Here is a 20221-nt window from a genome sequence, read left to right as displayed (position 1 = left end):
CCACCACAGAATCAAACCTGCACAGACTTCGAGGAGAGAATTGAAGGAAGGTGATCTGGATAGGACAAAGACAGAGCAGAATACAGGGTAAAGGATGATACTGTCCATATTTTAAAACTTCAATTTCTGTGTGAAACCAAAGGGAGAGATGTTATGGGGTACAAAATTCATATTGTGAAATTTCCTAAATTAACTTTTGTTCTAGTTTGCTAGCTGCCAGAATGCAACACACCAGAGACGGACTGGCTTTTAATAAAAGTGGACTTATTTCATTAGTTCTTCAGAAAAAAGGCAGCTAACTTTCCACTGAGGTTCCTTCTTATGTGGGAAGGCATAGGGTAATCTCTGCTGGCCTTCTCTCTAGGCCTCTGGGTTCCAACAACTTCCCCCCGGGGTGATTTCTTTCAGCCTTTCCAAAGGCCTGGGATAAGCTGCAAGTGCTGAGATGAGGTATGCTGAGATGCTTGGTCTGTGCTACGTTGCAATCTCTCATTCAAGCACCAGCCGATTAAATCAAGCATCATTCATTGCAGCAGGCACGCATCCTAGCCGAATGCAGATGTAATGAGCAACAGATGAGGTCACATACAATTGACTCACGTCCGCAGCAACAGAACTAGATGCCTTCACCTGGCCAAGTTGACAACTGAACCTAACTACCACAACTTTATGGCCAGTTTAGTTGAATACCATAAGTACAGGGAATCTTGAATACAGTGTGAGATTTCATTGGTTTGCTCAGGTTAGTGTGATGTCCTGATATATCCCAGAGTAATTTGGGCAATGAATAAAGAAGTATTTGGAAAGTCTTCTTGGGGGACTGGGGAGAAGGGAGGAAATATTCAACTTACCCTGATTTCTGATATTGTCACAAGCAGTGGGGACTACAAAATTAATAGGCTGAGACCTCAATCTTGGAATTCACCCCTATGAAACTCATTCCTACAAAGGCTAGACTAAGGCCCAAGTTTCACCCCCAAGAACCTCTTTTGTTGCTTCGATGTGGTCTCTCTCTCTAAGCTAACTCAGCAGGTGAACTCACTGCCCTCCCCCTATATGGGGCATGACTCCCAAGGGTGTAGATCTCCCCAGAAATGTGGGACAGAACTTCTGGGATGAGCTAGGACATGCAATCAAGGAATTGAGAAAGCCTTCTTGACCAAAAAGGGAAGACAGAAATGAGACCAAATAAAGTTTCAGTGGCTGAGACACTTCAAACAGAGTTGGGAACTTACCCTGAAGGTCATTCCTAAGCATTGTATAGATATCCCTTTTTAGTTTATGGTGCATTGGAGTGGCTGGGACAAAATATCTAACACTGTTGGGCTGTGTTCTAGTAGCCATGATTTTTGAAGACAGCTGTATAAAGATATAACTTTTACAATGTGACTGTGTGAATGTGAACACCTTGTGTTTGATGTTCCTTTTATCCAGGGTATGGACAGATGAGTAAAAAAATTTGGATAAAAATAAATAATGGGGGGATAAGGAGTAAAATAAATTGGGACAATGGAAATACTAGTGGTCAACGAGAGGGAGAAGTAAGGGCTATGGTATGTATGTTGCTGCAGCTGAAGAAATGGAAAGACATAGCATGGCTGGTGAAACAATTTTTTGGGTATTACTTTCCCAAATTCCTTCTCTCCAGAGCTATAGAGGATTGGGGTTTCCCTCCACAAATGTTCACACCTGCTATCAAGTGAAGCCCTCCACTCAACAACTTTCCCTAGGTTCTGACAACCACTCTAACTTCTTGCCTATCATGTCCTCATGTAAGTAACCTGTATTGGACTGTGGGGAAGGATAGATGAATTTTGGGGAGTGACTTTACAGATCTTCTAACTGGAAGCCAGAAGGCAAGGGAACCCTTTGATGCCCATATCAGTTACTTTCCAGGGGTACAGCCAGTACAGGAGAATGGGCAGTGCATCTCAGAAGCAAATGTCAGTATTCAGCACAGGAAGGGGCATTTCTGGGGTATGCCTGGTCTATCCTATAATGATACCTCTCACTCTATAGGTCATAGAGCCAAAGTAGAGAACTGTCAGCATCCTGATACATCCACTCCAATTGTACCCAATTTCTAAAGGTATAAACGTGGTGATTTTTCTACATGGTGAGGTCATGAACCCCTGGTGCACATGGGCTAACACTCCCACTTTGACTATGGACCTCAGTGGTGGTTTGGGTCCCCAGAATTAGTGCCGGTATCTAGAAATCCCCCAGTGGTGCAGGTTCTTAACTTCACCCAATGCACAACCACTTTAGCCTTAATGGCCACAAATCCTTTGAGGCAAGGTGTGGAAGGAGAGTCAGCGTATATCCTTGTAATTTTGCAGGATCCTTTCTCAAGAGGGTCAGACTTTGTCTTCAGTTCAGGGGCTCTAGACTTTGAAACGGCTATTGTCCTACAAATCAGGCTGAGGCCAGCAGGCATGGCATTTATTAGGCTGCTCATTGCTTTCCTTGATGCTGTCACTGGTCAGCCATTTACAAGTATTTCTGCAGGTTCCTGATCACCATTTCCACTCTGCCATCCTCACGATGGCTGTGACAGCCTCGATAGTGGAGGTTAAGTGAATCACCTTGGAAAGGAGCTCCCACCCAAAGGCAGGGCTCAGATCTCCTTGGAGAAGGTCGGAGCCCGCTGGGTGGTGGAGAAATCTGTAGGGCTGCCCAGGGTCGAGCTAGTCTGTGGCTGGGTAGGGGCTAGCATGTATGCAAACTTAGGCTGGTCCAGCCAGGGACCCCCATCCCCCTCTCCTTGGGGCAGGGGGCTAACTGGCACCTGTGAGATTCACTGGGAATTCACTTTTGGGAGTGCTGCTGAGTAAGAAGCCACCCTACGGACGATACGCTCTTTAAAAATATTGGCTCATGTTGATGCTTTAAATTTAAACTTTCAATTTTGCTGTAAGTGTAGATTCACACGCAGCTCTAAGAAATAACACACAGAAATCATGTCCACTTTACCTGGTTCCTTCAATGGTAGCATCCTGCAAAACGATTATACAATGTCACATGAAATATTGACATTGATACAATCAAGATACAGAATATTCCAGACCAGGACACTCACCCTGAGGTGAGGTTTTGTTTTTTTGCATGGGCAGACACCAGGAAACAACCCAGGTCTCTGGCATGGCAGGTGAGAGCTCTGCCTGCTGAGCCACTGAGGCCCATGCCACCATGAGTTTTTATAGCCACCTCTACTTCCTTGTCCCCTTGTTCCTTAACCCTTGTCAACTACTGATCTGTTCCCCATCACTATTAGATTTGCATTTCAGAATTTACCTAAATTTTGGACTTGGCTATTTTCACTTAGGCAAATTGTCTGGACACTCCTGGGTTGTGTGTGCCTCCACGGTCCATTACTTTTTACTGCAGGTAAGACTCCTCGGGTGGATGCCCACCGATTGGTTAGCCAGGTGTCCAGATCCTCATTCCCGGGGAGGGGCAGCTCCAGCTTCCAGACCCCCAGTGTGCTCCTGGGGCTGAGACGGATGTGAGGGGCTCCGCACCATCTCTGGGACTTTGGAAATCAAACCCTATTTAGATCCTCCCAGGACCCTGGCTATGAACAGGGGGCGCGTGCAGAATCCTTTTGGAAAAGGAGTAGTCCACGAAGGGACAATCCCCCCTGAGTATGGGCATTTTCAGGGGCAGGGGGTGTACTGGCTGGAGGGGGCAAGGTGGAGGGCGGGGGCCCAAAGTGGGTCTCTCGGCGCTGGTGAGCTGAGAGGCCCCTGCCCAGCTCTGCCCGCGGTGGCCGACACGCGAAAGGCAGGCGCGGGGGCCAGGGCTGCCCATGCCCGAGAGAAGGATCCCGCCGCACACCCGGCCGGGACACTCCGGAGTCGCAGCGCGGGTCTCCAAGGAGCCTCAGGCGGCCACGGGCATCTCCGGGCGCACGCACTGGAAAACCGCGCGCCCCTCTTCGGCGCTTGTTGGGGAGTCTCAAGCCTGAAGGGCTGGCGTGGCCCGAGCTCAGGAAGAGCGGCCCGATGCTCCACCGCTGGTCGCCGTAAACGACGGGCCTCGGGAGGCTGAACCGCGAGGGGGAGGCTAATCCCCTGGCTGTTCTCAGGAGGCTTCAGTAGGCGACGCACCAGCTCGCTCTGATTAGTTCATTTACTTATTTTGTCAATTAAAAAAAATTTACATATGATAAAATTCACTCTTTGTGGTGGTTAGTTTTACGAGTTGTGATGAAAGGGTCTTGGAAACACTCCCCAAATCCGGACGGGGAACATTTCCTTCCAGCCCCCAGACTTCCTCCTGCTGCCCACTGGAGGCGGCCCTCCCCCACCCCAGCCGCCGCCCGCTGCTGAGCTCCTCTTCCTGCTTTCCCTTTTCGTCTTTTCCAGCACACATACAAATGAAATCACACTGTGTGGTCTTTCCTTTCGTGTTGCTGTGTGTGTGTGATAATCCCTTTCTTTTGCTTGCTCAGTAGGATTCCTTTGTAAGCCTGGACCTCAGAGTACTCATGCATTCACCCTTTGGTGAATAAAGTTGCTATAAACATTTGCATGTGGGTTTTTGCATGCGCATAATTTTTCATTTCCTGGGGATAAATGTCCACAGCAATTGCTGTGTCTTATTGTAGTTCTTTGTTTAGTTTTTATGAGACTAACAAACCATTGCCCAGAGTGGCTGTACCAATTGTAATTCCCACCCGCAACGTGTGTGTGATCCATTTTCTCTGCATTTGTGGCGAAGTTTTGAATTATTACTATTTTTAACTTTAGCTGTGGGTTAGTACATGTTTCCAATCTGCATTTCACTAATGACTAATGCTACTGAATATCATTTCATGTGCTTAATTTTCATCTCTAATATCCACCTCAGTGAAATGTCCTTAAACGTACGACGTATGTTGCCCATTTTCTAATTGGATTGTTTGATATTTACTGTCATATTTTCAGAATACTTTACATATTCTAGAGCAAGTTCTATGTCACATATGAGGTTTGCAAATATTTCCTTCCACTCTGCAGGTTGTCTTTTCATTCTCTTAATAGTACCGCTCACAATGCAAGAGTTTAATATTTTCATGGAGTCCAGTTGATGAATTTTTCCTGTTGTACGTTGTTCTTTTGGTGTCAAGTCTTAAAACGATTGATCTATTCCTAGATCTCTGATTTTTCTACTAAAACTTATATAATTTTACATTTAGGTACACAATTCCTTTTGCGTTAATTTTTGTACAAGGTTGAGGCTTATTTTTTGCTTCTAGGAGTCCCATTACTCCAGCACCATTTATGGAAAAGGCCATCTTTCCTCCATGGAATTGCTTTGCATTAAAAATATCAGTTGGACATATTCGTGTGAGTCTCTTTCTGGATTCTTCATTCTAATCTATTGATTTATGTGTCTTTCCTCTCTCAGCACCTGTGATGGAGAAGCACATGTATCACCTTGGCCAGGTGCTGGTGTCAGTTGTCTGGTCAAGCAAGCACTGGCCTGATTGCTACTGTGAGGACATTTCATGCACTTAAATCATTAGTCAGTTGATTGCACTACGCAATCCACTGAAGGCCTTAAAAGGGGAGGTAGTGACTTCAGTAGTCAGAAGAGAGAATTTCCATCTCTGTTTCAGCTGGCCAACTTCTGGGAAATTCATCAAAAAACCTTCACTGGAGTCCCAGCTTATAGCTTGCCCTACAGAATTTGGACCTCATGAGACAATTTTTATAAAAATCTCACTGTATTTACATATACATAATATGTTCACGTATCATGTCTTGAAACTGGGGAGACTTATACTTCTTACTTTCTTCTTTTACAAAATTATTTAACCATTCAGGTTTCTTTGTCTTTCTATATAAGTGCTAAACTAATTTTGTCTATTTGAGAAAACTTGCTGGAATTTTCATAGCAATTTTATTAAATATTTGCATCACTTGGGGGGAATTGCTGTTTTTACTATATTGAGCATTCCATAAAAACATGTCTCCCAATTTATTTAAATTTTCTTTTATTTATTTTATCATTTTGTGTAGTTTTCAGCATGCAAGTCCTTTACATGGCTTGTTTGATTTACACCTATCTCATTTTTTTGATTGATGGCAAATAGCATTTTGTTTTAAATTTTGGTGTCTATGTATTCATTGCTAGTAAGTAGAAATACTGACTTTTCAATGTTTATCTTGTATCCTGAGACCTTGATGAACTCAGTTCCTAGTTCCATGAGCAATTTTTTGTAGATTCCTTTGAATTTCCCACATAAACAGCCATGCCACCTAAAAGTGGAGGCAGATTTATATTTTCTTTCCAATCTGCATTTTATTTATTTATTTATTTGCAAGTGCCCTTGCTAGAACATTCTGCACTAAACTGAATAACAGTGGGGAAAGCAGACATCCTTGCCTGTTCCTGATATTTGAGGAAGAGTATTCAGTTTTACACTATTAATAATAATATTAGCTGGAAGGTTTTTCTGTAGATGATCTTTATCCTGCTGAGGACGTTCCCTTCTATTCTTATTTCCCTAAAATTGTTGTCATGAATGAGTGTTAGACTTTGTCAAATGATTTTTTTAAATTTATTTATTAAATAAAATAATTTAACAAACAATCTAAAACATTATCATGTGATCATCCCGTTCTACATATATAATCAGTAATTCACAATATCACTTAGTTGCATATTCATCATTTCTTAGAATGTTTGCATCAAATCAGAAAAAGAAATAAAATGAAAACAGAAAAAAAAGATTATACATACCATATCCCTTACCCCTTGCTTTCATTGATCACTAGCATTTCAAACTAAATTTATTTTAACATTTGTTCCCCTATTATTTATTTTTATTTCATATGTTCTACTTGTCTGTTGACAAGATAGATGAAAGGAGCATCAGACACAAGGTTTTCACAATCACACAGTCACATTGTGAAAGCTATATCAGTATACAATCATCTTCAAGAAACATGGCTACTGGAACACAGCTCTACATTTTCAGGCAGTTCCCTCCAGCCTCTCCATTACATCTTGAATAACAAGGTGATACCTACTTAATGTGTAAGAATAACCTCCAGGATAGTCTCTTGACTCTGTTTGGAATCTCTCTGCCATTGACACTTTGTCTCATTTCACTCTTTCCCCTTTTGGTCAAGAAGGTTTTTTCAATCCCTTGATGCTGAGTCTCAGTTCATTCTAGGGTTTTTCTCAATCCCTTGATGCTGAACTGAGCCACACCCTTGGGAGTCATGTCCCACGTGGACAGGGGGAGGTGGTGACTTTGCTTCTTGTGTTGGCTGGAGAGAGAGACCAAATCTGAGCAACAAAAGAGGATCTCTTGGGGGTGATTCTTAGGCCTAAATTTTAAGTGTCAAATGATTCATTAGTACATTGATTATTAAGATCGTGTAATTTTCCTTCTTTTCCTGTAAAAACGGACAAGTCAGGTAATATGGTGGGCTACCCTGACTTGTGAATAGTGGATTAGTCTCACATCCTGATCATAGCCCTTCCTGGTTGTCATGGAGTGTAATTATTGTAATATGTTAATTATTTCTATTTGCTACTATTTTGCTAAGGGTTTCTGTGTCTACTTATGAAGGATATTTCTCTGCAGATTTCTTTTATTGCATAGTGTTCTAGTTTGCTAGCTGCTGGGATGCAATATACAAGAAACAGAATGGCTTTTTAAAAGGGGAATTTAATACATTGCTAGTTTACAGTCCTAAGGCTGAGAAAATGTCCCAGTTAAAGCAAGTATATAGAAATGTCCAATCTAAGGCATCCAGGAAAAGTTACCTTGATGCCAGAAAGCTGATGAAGTTCAAGGTTTCTCTTTCAAGTGGAAGGGCACATGGAAAACAAGGCCAAGGGTTTCTCTCTTGGCTGGAAGGGCGCATGGCAAACACGGCATCATCTGCTAGTTTCCTCTCCAGCTCCCTGGGAGGCATTTTCCTTCTTCATCTCCAAAAGTCGCTGGCTGGTGGACTCTGTTTCTCATGGCTGCGTTGTTCTGCTCTCTCTGAATCTCTTCTTTTCTTCAAAATGTTTCCTCTTTCTATAGGATTCCAATAAACTAATCAAGACCCACATGTATGGGTGGAGACATGTCTTCACCTAATCCATTTTAACAATCACTCTTGATCATTCAAGATCTCATCAAGATCACATCAAGATGTGACCCCCTGAGTCACATCTCCAGGGAGATGATCCAGTTACAGTTTCAAACATACAGCAGTGAGTGGGGATTAGAAAAAATGGTTGCCTTTACAAAATGGGATTAGGATTAAAACATGGCTTTTCTAGGGTACATACATCCTTTCAAATCAGCACATGTACCTTTTCTGTCAGGTTGGTATCTGGGTAAAACTAACTTTATAAAGTGAATTGAGAAGGGTTCCTTCCTGTTCTATTTTCTAGAAGAGATTACGTTGAATTGGCATTGTTTCTTCTTTAAATGCTTGTTAGAATTATCTAGTGAGACTATCTGGACTTGGAGATACATTCTGTGGGAGTAGTTTTTAATATTATGAATTCAATTTCTTCAATAGTTAAATGGCTATTAAAATGAGCTACTTCAGTGTGTGCGAGTGATTCAGTGGTAGAATGGTCACCTTCCATGTTTGATTCCCGGTGTTCGATTCCTGAACCATGCACCCCCCCAAAATAAGTAAATAAATAAAAGACCTATTTCCCATCTGCTGAGTCATGACAGTTTGTGTTTCATGGGACTTGGTTCATTTCATTTAAGTTGTCACATTTATGTGTCTAGGTTTGTTGTGGTTTTCCCTTGTTATCCTTTTGATGTCTGCAGGGTCCGTAGTGGTAACCCATGCTTCATTCCTGATGTTAGCAATTTTTGTCTGCTCCTTTCTCCTTCATCAGTCTTATTAGAAATATCTCATTTTATTGATCTTTCAAAGAACTAAGTCTTTGTTTCGTTGTTTTTCTCTATTGTTTTTCTGGTTTCTTCCTCCTTGCTTTGGATATATTTTTCTGTTTTTCTAAGTTCTTGAGGAGAGAATTTTGATTACTGCTTTCAGTCTTTTCCTTTTTTCTAATGTGCATTTAGTGTTATAAATTTCTTTCTGAGCACTGTTTTAACTCTGTCCCACAAATTTGAATATGTTGTATTTTCTTTTTCATTCCATCCAACGTATTTTGTTTATTTCCCTTGTGACTTTCTCTTTGACCAATTGATTATTTATGAATATTCTATTTAGTTTCCAAGGGTTTGCAGATTTTCCTGCTATCTTTCTGGTTCTGTTTTCTAGTTTGATTACATTCTGGCCAGAGAATACAGTCTGTTTAGATTTGATTCTTTTAAATTTGTTGAGGTTTGTTTTATGATCCAATATATGGTTTATCTTGGTATAAGAACTATGGGCACTTGAAAATAATGCATATATCACAACTCCTATATGGAATATTCTATAAATGTTACACAACTCCTGTTGCTTCATGGTATTGAGTTCCTTTATGTCTTTCCTGTTTTTTTTTGTCCATTTGTTCTAATAATTTTTGAGAGAGAGACCTTGAGATCTCTAACTATATAGAGACCTAGTTCTCTGTTCAGTTCTATTAATTTTTCTTCACATATTGTGAAGCTTTGCCACATATGCATTTAAGTTTTCTATGCCTTATTTGTAGAATAGTTCTTTTCTCTTTTTGTAGTGTTCCTCTTTGTCTCTGGTAATTTTTCTTTGCTCTGAAGTCTACTTCATGTGACATTAATGCAACCACTTCTACCGTCTTTTGAATTCAGTTTCTGTGGCACGTTTTCCATATGGTACTTTCAAGTTGCCTCCATTGTTGTATTTAAGTGAGTTTTTAGGAACAGGAGAATTGGGCCATGGTTCATAATCCACTCTGCCAACCTCTGTCTTTTAATTGCTTTATTTAGACCATTCACATTTAACATAAGTATTGATATCTTTCTATTACTTTATTTAGAAAGAGCAGGCTGCTATTGGGGATTTGTTTATTTGTTTTTTGACATGTACCTATTGGCATTTCCTGGATGCTGGCTTCTTCAGCTACAAATCTGCAATATATGATGTAAAACAAAAATTCAGGGAATTTACCACCATGTAATTCGCTGGTTGCTGTGATCCCTAGCCATTCTGCTTTTTCTCTCCACCTTTCAGAGACTTCTTGTTATATACATATATTTCTTATATATTTAATTTCCAAGGTTTCTGGTGGTACTGGTAGGAGGAGAAGAGAAGATACATCTACTCCATCTTCCCAGAACTGGAAGCTGTTCTTTTGGCAATTATAGAGTTTTGATTTTTAATAGATAAGACAAAAGTGTCCTCTAAGCTGGCATAGTTCTTATTTCAAAAATCCTGATTGGTATTTGATGTTACCAAATGTAATTCTTTACTAAGAATTGATGGGTTTTCCCATTGGTTGATAGCTTTGAAATGGTGTGATACATTAATGAGTATTTTCTAAGTTCTTGTGAAATTTCTCATGTGTTTAAGAGTTATTTGTTCATTTATATTTCCTATCCTATGATCCTATGGATCATTTCTTCAGTACTTTTGCATTATTTTTTTTCTCATGATGTTTGAAGTTCTTTATATGGTTTGGATACTACTCCTTTAATTTATGTGATGGTACTATTTTCTTCCAATGAAATGTATACCCTTCTATTTCTAAGTTAATTTTTTTAATAAAGAGGGTTTATGTGTTGCTGTTGTCAAACTTCTGTTTCATTTTTTTAATGGTCTTTGTTTTATCTTTTTAAAAAGAATTCTTTACCCATAGTGATAGAGATATCCTCTAATATTCTATTTTACTGATCTGACTGTTTTATTTATTTACCTTTAGGCCATTGTTCAATCACCAGATTTTAATATGGTTTGAAGTAGGAAACAAATACTGATTCTAATGGAGAAGTCTGGTTTCTTGATTTGGGCTCCCCAAAAGCAGACCATGGGACAAGAAATTGGGTTCAGGGAATTTATTGAGGCAGATGATACCTGGAAGCACAACAGAGGACATGGGGCCAGTGATATAGGGAAGATATAAAATCATGAAAGTGTGCTAATGATCACATAACCATTGTGGCTATATTAGGCTCAATCCTGCTCAGGACTCTCTGGAAATTAGGGTGCACCCTAGATTGTCCCACAGAGGATGATGTCTGTGGGTTGCCCCTGGCTATGTGAATTGAACTGCTCACCTGGATCTCACTGTTTGGGACAAGGGAAACACAGAGAAAGGCATGCAATCTCTTGAGGTAGGAAGCTGTGAATGGGCCATGTTTCAGGAACTGGCCACTAAAGCTGCAGGGGAGATCAGGTGCGTGTCTCCCAGACACACTCATGCTGCAAATTGACCCCACTCTGTAACTGAAACTTTGGGCTTGTAGACAGCCACAATCTCCAAAACAATTGAAAAAGAGGGTCACTGGAACAGCTGGAGTCTGCCCTCTTCAGTTGATGTTCATTTGAAGCTCCTTCATTTCCCCTTTCTAGATTGTCCACAGTGCCAAATAGCATTTCTTCCGGTCTGCATGGTTGCTTGGGGTGTTGCCAGATTATTCTTACACCTGATTGCAGGGAAAGGCCCAGGCAGTGTCCAGTCCAGTGAGGCACCCATGAGAGAATAGCACTGAGGAGCTGTGACCACCTTGAGATTCAAAGGTATTTCCAGACATGATGGGGGCTGGAGCTTCTGAGAAGGGAGCCCAAGAGAAACCACCATCATAAAGGAATTCAGCTATCCAGAGAAATACCTGTGATTATGGAGCAAGGGGCCAAGGGAGGTCTTCCTCTCTTGCCTCACCATCTCCTGATGGTGTTCCCATTGGCTGACACAAGCTCCTTTGCTACGAACTCCCAAGATGTTTACCATTGGCTGATCCAATCAATATCTGAAAGGAGCACAACTGACTTGCTCTAGGTTTCAGGCATGGGTGGACAATGGACGCAGCTGGAGAGAACCAGGTGCATGATGCACGAGATCCATCAGTCATGTCCTTATCTCAACGGTCTGTGCATGTTGTTCCAACATCTTTTGTGAGGAGTAAATTAAATGTGCCAATATTGTAGGGAGTTTGGATCAGTGACATGTGCATAATAAGTGAAATACCAGGTCTCCGAGGTACAGTCAACAAGAAGAGGAAACAAAAGCACTTTGTTCTTTGATATAGAGACTTGGACCTGATTTCTAATCTCTGGCTTAATGGTGTGTTGGCGCTGCTCTGTGGAGGGCAGCCTCTGCTCAAGTGCATCTGCCACACTGAGAGGTAATGACTGGGCATGCCCACATCTTAAGTACAGCTCACAAGGCATTATTAGAGCGGGCTTATGATTACCAATTAGGGTTTGGTTCGGGGTGTTCCATCCTGGCTGTAGAGGCACCAAGATCCTGGGTCTGCACTGGGTTTCCTAATACATAATTCATGCCCAGAATCCACAGGTGCAGGCGAAGGCAAGATCCTCCTGGGGAGGCACCAGGACCATGGCCAGCAGAGCTCAGCCTTCTTCCCTGAACACAGGCCAGCATTCGGCCTCTTTGGGCCTTGCTTGGCCCATTCATCAAAGGAAATGGGGTGTCAAGCTCCCCTTGTAGGTGTGGGAGTCATGGCTAATGGGGGAGCTGGAGGCACATTGGAAGTCGGGGTTCCTGAGGAAGGAGAAATGATGGGCGCTGTACAAGTCAGTGTGAGGGACTGGCCAGGGTTGGATCCCATTCTCGAAGGAAGGAGGAAAGAAAACCAATATTGAGGGCTTCCTTTGCTCCAGGAAATCTGAAGGGCTTCCAGCATTGTCACAAACCAACCTCACGGCAACCCAAAGCACCAGAATCCATTCATCCCCTGGTTGAAGATGAATGCTCCCAGGCCTAAGGAAATTGTGCAGCTTCTTTTATTCTTTAGGGAAGGAATGCTTGGCCACTACCCAGCAACAACAGGGAGAGCCACAGGACTCAAACTCCTCTCTTGGGGAACTGAAGTTCTAACAGTGGGTGACGGGCAGTGAACAAGTACACGAGGAACTGAACCAGATAATACAGAGACATTGTCTTAAAGAACCACAGCCTGGCCATGGGGCATCCATCCGAGGGGGTGGGGTCCTGGAAGCCTGCTGGGAGGAGGTGATATTTAAACTGAGCCTGGGTTCTGAATCAAAACCCCACCCACCCCCAATACCCCTGCCTTGCTCTCAAAGAGGATGATGTGTGGTGGGCATCCAGGCACAGGGAGTACAGGGTCATCTGGTCAGGCAAGAACTGGGGGTTCTTGGGGAAGTGGCTCCATTCAGCTGATTGTAAAACCAGGTTTTTCCAGCTCTAAAGCGCAAACCTGTTCTGCATGAGTTGGGGGCTGGAATGCCAGTTCTCCAGGACCCTGAAGAGAAACCCAGCAGGGGATGGGGTGACCAAGGAGGGGTCAGGGTTGGAAGGAGGATAGCACAGCCCTTGGCTGCAGAAAGGCATTCTTCCATTTGGGGATTGCTCTCCCTCTGAGATGACAGATGGGAGGGTGGTGCACCCAGTATTCCTCGGGGGTGAGAGGCAGCCATTGGACACCTGCCTCTTTGCTCTTTGGGTGCTAATGAACTGCTATTCATCAGCTTTCAACAATAATGAAGTTCACCTGCCCCACTGCAGAGCTGGCGCTGCTGGCGCTGCTGGCGCTGCTGGCGCTGTAGTTATGGTGAGCATCTGCCCAGCGCTCCAGGCCGGTGTCTGAGGGAGTATAAATGGCAGACGTGTGCAGAGCCGGGCACAGCCCGTGGACAGCCCATTACACCTCTGGTAGCCAGAGCGCAGACCCCTGGAGATGCAGACCTTGATACTGACCATGGGTCTTGGCCTTTTTGTGGCCCTGTGGGCTTAGGACCCCACTGGCTTGCGCTGGGAGGAGCCGGAGAAGTTGGATGTGTGGATCAGACAGGGCGGGTGGACGGGGGCGGGAGACGAGGATGGCGTGCATGGGGCATGGGGGGGGGCTGTGATGGAAGGTGGAGACCAATGGACGGGTCAGAGATCCCAGCCCTGGGCTCCCACGAGGTGCCACACACAGCGGATGATGGCTGTTCTGCGTGGGTGCGGGGTGGGTGGGGCAGGCTCAGTTTGGGTTCTTCAGGCATTTCCAGGCCCTTGTGTTAGGTTCTTTTGGGGGCGGGGGATCCAGCAATCACTGGGTCTTGGCTTCCACTGACCAAGCAGCTGTAGGGAACCAGCCCACAGGGAGCTGGTGTGTTCCCTGGCTGTGAGGACTGTGTACCTAGGTACGTGGGTGGGGGAGAGCTTGGGCTATTCCTGCCTGGATGTGTGGGCACTTATGTCCTCTGCCCTCCCCCAGATAATGGGGACATGGTACATGAAGGCCATCGTGGATGACAAGAGGATGCCGGTGGCACAGAGACCTAAGAAGGTGTCCCCATTGATACTTAGAGAGGTGGATGAGGATTGCTTGATAGTCTCGTTCACCCTCAAGTGAGTAGAGGAAGTCTGGACACGCTGTGGGGACCCCACCCAGTGCTTCTTCCCACACTGAGCCAATGCTGTGGGGACCCACCAGTGAGCCTTAAAGCCTGGGTTGGGGAGGCCACATGAATCTCCAGGGAGGCAGTGGGCATCCAGGGGCCAGGTGTGCTGGCTCAGATGTGTTTCCTGAGCCTCTGCCCATGTGCCTTCTGCTCCCCAGGAAGAAGGCTGATCAGTGCCGGGAGATGGAAATTGTGATGGAGAAAATGGAAGAGCCAGGCAAATACATGAATTGTGAGTCCTGACCCTGCCCATCTGCAGAGTGGGACGTAGGGATGCAGCAGCACCTCTGCCCCAGTAGAGGCCTTCCAAGGCAGCCTTCCTCCCTGGGTGTCCCTGAGTGACCTTCCCCTAGGGAATGGTCATCTCTTTCCCCAGGGTTCCTCTTGCCCCAAGACGCAGTGACCTGACTCCAGAAGCCATGTGTGGTGATTTGCAGTTCAGGGAAATGAAGGGTTAAGAACCCTGGGGTGACAGACTTATGGTCAAGCCCAGGTCCTCAAGATCCCACCTCTTGGTATCTGACCTTGGCAGGACACTCTTCTCTGGGAACCCTACATTGCCTTGGGACTCTTTCCCAGGAAGGCTTGGAAGTGGACGTGTGCTCTCCAGCCTTCTCTGTAGAGGGCGACCCTAAGGCCTGTTTTCTCTTTCTCCCTCTTTAGCCAGGAGCAACAAGTCCATGGACATAGAGGAGCTTTCCATGAAAGACCATTGTGTCCTTTACTGGAAGAACCTGAGAAAGCGCAGCTGGTACAACCAGGGAAAACTCCTGGGTGAGGGTCCCTGCCCCTCCCCCTCTGCTTCCTGCCTCAGCCCACCTGGTTCCAGGGAAGTGAATCCCAGCTGGCTTCTGCAGGGCTGCTGTGCGTGTTTTGGTGGGGGGAGATGGGGGACTGGTGATCAGAGCACTGCAGTGGGACATAGGGGGAAGGCTGGGGACCGTGAGAGGATGAGGTGGACACAGTTCTCCATGACCCGACCCCCCACGAACCGACTCCCTGGTGGGGGGACTTCCCACGGCCCTAGCCACAGAGCACAGCTTCCGCAGGCCTCTGGGTTGGGGCTGGAGTGGGTGAGGGGTTGGGGTATCTTTGCTGGTTTGCCTTCCTGGGAAGAGACCCTCCAGGAGGTGAACTGCAGTAGCTGTCTGGGCACAGTTCCTCCGTGATGGAGGGCCTGGCAGTCAGGCGCGTGACCCGGGGAAGGGGCGTGGCGAGCTGCAGGTCCACAGGGGCCCGAGTGGGCGCTGCTCCCGCTGCTCACACCCCTCTCGGACCTGCTCAGCCATGGGGTGCTCTGTGTGGACCGAGCCCCAGGTCCCAACCCAGAGCCTTGGACTGCTCTCTGGGTGGCCCCTCCCCTGACCGTGGCCCCCGAGAATGGCTCCGCCATAGCCCTGGGGGCAGGGCCCCGGCGACTCTTCCCCGGGTCTGTTCACCCGGGACCTTCCAACAGTTCCCCCCTGGCTCACTACCCACGTATCCTCCTCTCCTCTGCAGGTAGATGTCTAGGTGTGAATTTGGAAGCCCTTGAAGAGTTTAAGAAATCCATTCAGCGCAGAGAATTCCTGCTGGAAAATATCTACATCCTGGGCCAGAGAGGTAAAGAGGTCTGTGCCAGGCCGAGACCCCCTCGGGCAGCCCTGGCTGAGTTTTCCTTCTTACAGTTTTTGATTGCGAGGGGTTCTAATGTGTCCAGGATGGCTTCTCACCCATGCTTTTCTTTGCTTCTACCGAAAACTGCATCCCTAAAAGTGAATAGGGTAAGACAGAGTCCTTTGGGAGGATGCTAGGAGAAACCAGCGTTCTGGGGAACTGCGACCTCAAGAGCATGTGAGCCCTGGCCCCCAGCCCCACCCCAGGAGGGCAGCACAACCCCCCACAGGGACATTTCTGCCCCTGCCTACAACTCTCAAGTCCGAGTAATTCCTGGGATAGGCAGTAAGCCCTTTATTTGACCTACATAAACCAGCCATGTCAGTGGTCCTTGCTAGGTCTTGAGGCTCCTTCTGGGGCTTTTCGCTAACTCAAGCCTTGGACGGGTGTGACCTTCTGCACAGCAGGAATGCTTGCACTCTCCTCTTGTGTTGTGTGACCTGGGTAGAGACACGCACTGGGTCTGGTCTCTGCTTGCTCTGCAGCCCTCACCCTGGACCCCATGTCCACCTCTGCACCCAGCATGGTCCTTTTCCATCACTGCACAGCACCCCACGTCTGTACTACAAGGGACTCCTGCCTTGCTGCTTGGCACAGAGCCCAAACCAGCTTAGACCAGCCCTGCCTCCCTCCTGCTCCAGCCCATGGTCCTGGTCTCTCCTGGGGCACTTCCTCCTGACTCCAAATAAAGAGCTTCAGCTGTCGCTCTGGATTCAGCCTTTCTGTTAATGGGGTCTTGGTGTTGACTGCCTTGGAGATCTGCCCAGTAGGGGGAGGGTGGGGAGTGGTGTGGTTGGAGAGACATTGGACCTATGGGGGCCAGATCCCCCAAGAGGCACAGAATCCAACAGGCCTCCAGGTAGCTCAGGCTCAGCTTGGGACAGGGCAAGGCCTGGGAAGAGTGTGATCTGAGCATCTGGGCAACACCCACTCGTGGGGAGGGGTAGGCATGAGGAGACAAGGCGAGGTCTGCAGACTGAGAGTGGGACCATGGCAGGGCTTCTTTCCAAGTGGGGATTTAGTGGGGTCCCATGGCAGCCCTTGGTCATCCAATTTTGACCAAGATTTGGAGGGAGACACATCAAAATACATTAGAATATGAATAATTGAATAATTTTTAAATAATTAGATTTTAAATAATTGAATCTGACAGTGTGTCACTTATTTAGTGATATCACTATGCTTACATTTCCTATGATTAATGGTAACTTAGGACCTACTTCTGTCATGTCATTTTGAATTTTTGATGTGTCTCTTTATTCTTTCTTGATGTATACTGGTTGACATGAATCACTGGTTAAGCTAAATTATTGCATGATATTTGTGACAGCAACTAAGGGGTGTGTGTATGTGTGTGTGTTGTGTAGAGAGATTTTAAGCAATTAGCTCACATGATGTTTTGAGATGGCATGTCTGAAGGATACGAGGGAAGCAGTAATCTTTACAACTTTTCAGTTGTTTAGATTTTCTTAAATGCTATCAAAGTGCTGAAGAAATAAAATGTCGATCTTGGGTAAGTTAAGACAATCTATGACATCAGAGGGCTTCCAAATTTCCATATAAATAGACCCTAACTTCCAGCACGCCAATAGACAGAGCTGAAAACTATGTTCAAGAACTAATTGGAAAAGTGGCAGAACTTCAGAGAAGGCTGAATTTGCAGCCTCAGCAAACCTCCCATACCAAAGCAAAGCCCTGAAAGAATTCCAGGGATCCAAAACATGGAATTGAGTTATCAAGTGGGTTATTTTGAGAACACTGAGCCCTCACATTCTCCTGAGCCATCTGGGCTTATGGAAGTAGCCTCCTTCCATGTTAGAATAAAGCAACACTACTTTCCTTCAAGACTATGAAACCAAAGCCACATGAGGAAGTGCTTGCACCCCTCCTGCTATTTGAGCAGTAACCAAGATCATATCTTGTGGACCAACTGGGAAAATTTTGTCCTGCTAAGGCAGGCAAGGGATTTTTCACCGAGAAATCTCCAGGGGTTAACTGAGACACTGACAGGAGCCAGGTGCATAAATTGCTTCCTAAGGGGCTAGACTACTTGCCTGGAAGGAGCAGAGTACAAGGTTTGTTAAGAGGGCATGTCCTCTCCTAGGACTCAACATGTCACCCCCTGGCCAGAGCCTCTGAAGCCAGCAGGATATGCTGCTGGACTGGCTATAGAAGCTTGGCAAATAAGAGTGCCCACCTTAAATGAGGTGGGTGTACCAGGGTTGCCTTGGCAGATCCCAGAGGTTAGGTGAGAAGCTGAAGACATAGCAGCTAAGGCCAAGGATTCCACCACTGCTGCTATGAGCCCAAGGAGGGCCCTCTATTTACTAAGTCATCTCTGAGAAGCTCAGTCCAGGGACCTGACAACCAGGGGTCTATGGAGATGATGGACTGGCCACAGCTGAGGGTCTTTAGTAACGCATTGTGTTCCTAGGTTAAGACAGATAGGCAGCCACCAAGTGTCTTGCTTAACATTTAACCAAGAGAATAAGAATGAAGAGCCAAAGATGTCATCAGCGGCTCCATGGATAGTCATGATCTTTGCCCCATTTTCCAAACTGGCCCAACCCAGACTTAAAAAAACATGGTTTACGGGAAAAACCATCATACCAGTCAGAGGCTCCTTTGCCTTTTCCCCACCACACACAGGAGACTGGACACCCACCTACAGTTACAGCGACTGGGGAAAGGGAGCTGTCTGAAAATGTAGAGCAATGTTCCAGTAACCATGTTTCTTGAAAATGATTATATAATGATATAGCTTTTGCAATGTGACTGTATGATTGTGAAAACCTTGTATCTGATGCTCTTTTTATCTACCTTATTGACAGATGAGTAAAACATAGGGATTAAAAATACATAAATAATAGGGGGAACAAATGTTAAAATGAATTTAGTAGATTGAAATGCTAGTGATTAATGAAAGGGTAGGTTAAGGGGTATGGTATCTATGAATTTCTTTGTGTTATCTTTTTATCTCACTTTCTGAATTGATACAAATGTTCTAAAATGATCATGGTGATGAATATACAATTATGTGATAATGTGAGTTATTGATTACATAATAAGAATGGAGTGATCATATGGTAAGAATGTTTGTGTTTGTATGGTGAAGAAAAGAAGAAGAAAAAAAAAACAAAAAGAAGGTAAAGCTTTACTCCAAAATTCCACGTGCCTTTATTGTGATTATTCTACAGGGGCCTACCTAAGTCTTTAGACAGAATCTGTATTTGCTACTGACACTTCCAGCACTATTTTCTCAAACAAAATAGTTTGAGAAAGACATCTCTTTTGAATATACTTCCATTATATTCCATCTTTAGAAAACTCATATACAAATTTCCTCCCTAGTTTGCATTTAGATTTCCAGTCTTTTTGTGTTAATCTAAAGCAATACTGAAATGAACAGTGACATGGAATATTTAGGGATGTATCTGTGAGGACATTTTTCATTAGAAGAGGTAGTAAACCTATTTGATTCATGCGCTTAGCTGCTTTCCTTCAAGGGGCTACTAACAGCATCTATCACAGACCTAAGTACCTGGGAGCATCTTTTTTTTTTTTTTTTACTGTATTCACAACATCTCCAATGATCACTGATTTTTCTTTACTGCAATCAGTAAGTAAAATCATGTTACCTCATTTTGGTTTTCACTTGTCCTTGGATCATTCATGCATTCTTTGGGATTTACTGGTTAGGGCAAAATCTTCTTTACTGATAGGTTTTCTTCTGCCAAGTTTCTTTTTCTCATTGATGTGTTCACCCTTTTCTGATAAATTTGTAAGAGACTGTTGGAAATGAGGAATGTGTAACCTTTGCTTTTTAAAACAATTGGGGCCCACAAAAACACCCCAATTAGAAAACACCTTCTCAACCCAAAAAGTCCACAGCAGGGACCCCACTGGCTCCCAAAGTGCCGCCCCCGGCTGACCCCCGCCACCCCCAGCCCCTGAGCCCTGGGGGACCAGCTGTGACCCCCAAACCGCCCCCGGCCCGCTGGGGTCCCCCCACGGCGCTGCCCCCAGGCTCCCGCCATGGTGCGGGGTCCCCGGCCTCTCCGGCGCTGCCCGCCTCCTGCCCCGGGCCCGGT

At 45.2% G+C, this 20221-nt stretch overlaps 1 protein-coding gene and 1 long non-coding RNA gene across 2 annotated transcripts; one reads left to right on the top strand and one right to left on the bottom strand.

Moving 5' to 3' along the window:
• The first annotated feature begins 13953 nt into the window (after nucleotides 1-13953).
• Nucleotides 13954-15311, top strand: LOC143657348 (odorant-binding protein 2b-like). The gene is made up of 5 exons (XM_077129639.1): nucleotides 13954-14028; nucleotides 14288-14421; nucleotides 14633-14706; nucleotides 15138-15248; nucleotides 15304-15311. The coding sequence occupies exons 1-5, from the start codon at nucleotides 13954-13956 to the stop codon at nucleotides 15309-15311; spliced, it is 402 nt and encodes a 133-aa protein (XP_076985754.1).
• A 579-nt stretch (nucleotides 15312-15890) lies between these two features.
• On the bottom strand, nucleotides 15891-19938 carry LOC143662120 (uncharacterized). The gene is made up of 3 exons (XR_013165152.1): nucleotides 19769-19938; nucleotides 16438-16570; nucleotides 15891-16222 (listed from the first exon to the last, which is right to left on the bottom strand). It is a non-coding gene; the product is annotated as an uncharacterized LOC143662120 (long non-coding RNA).
• Nucleotides 19939-20221: the final 283 nt, after the last annotated feature.

The sequence above is a fragment of the Tamandua tetradactyla genome, chromosome 2, assembly GCF_023851605.1.
Source record: "Tamandua tetradactyla isolate mTamTet1 chromosome 2, mTamTet1.pri, whole genome shotgun sequence".
NCBI classification, from domain to species: domain Eukaryota; kingdom Metazoa; phylum Chordata; class Mammalia; order Pilosa; family Myrmecophagidae; genus Tamandua; species Tamandua tetradactyla.
Note: the sequence above shows the minus strand (reverse complement) of the source record. Positions and strands in the feature narration are given on the sequence as shown.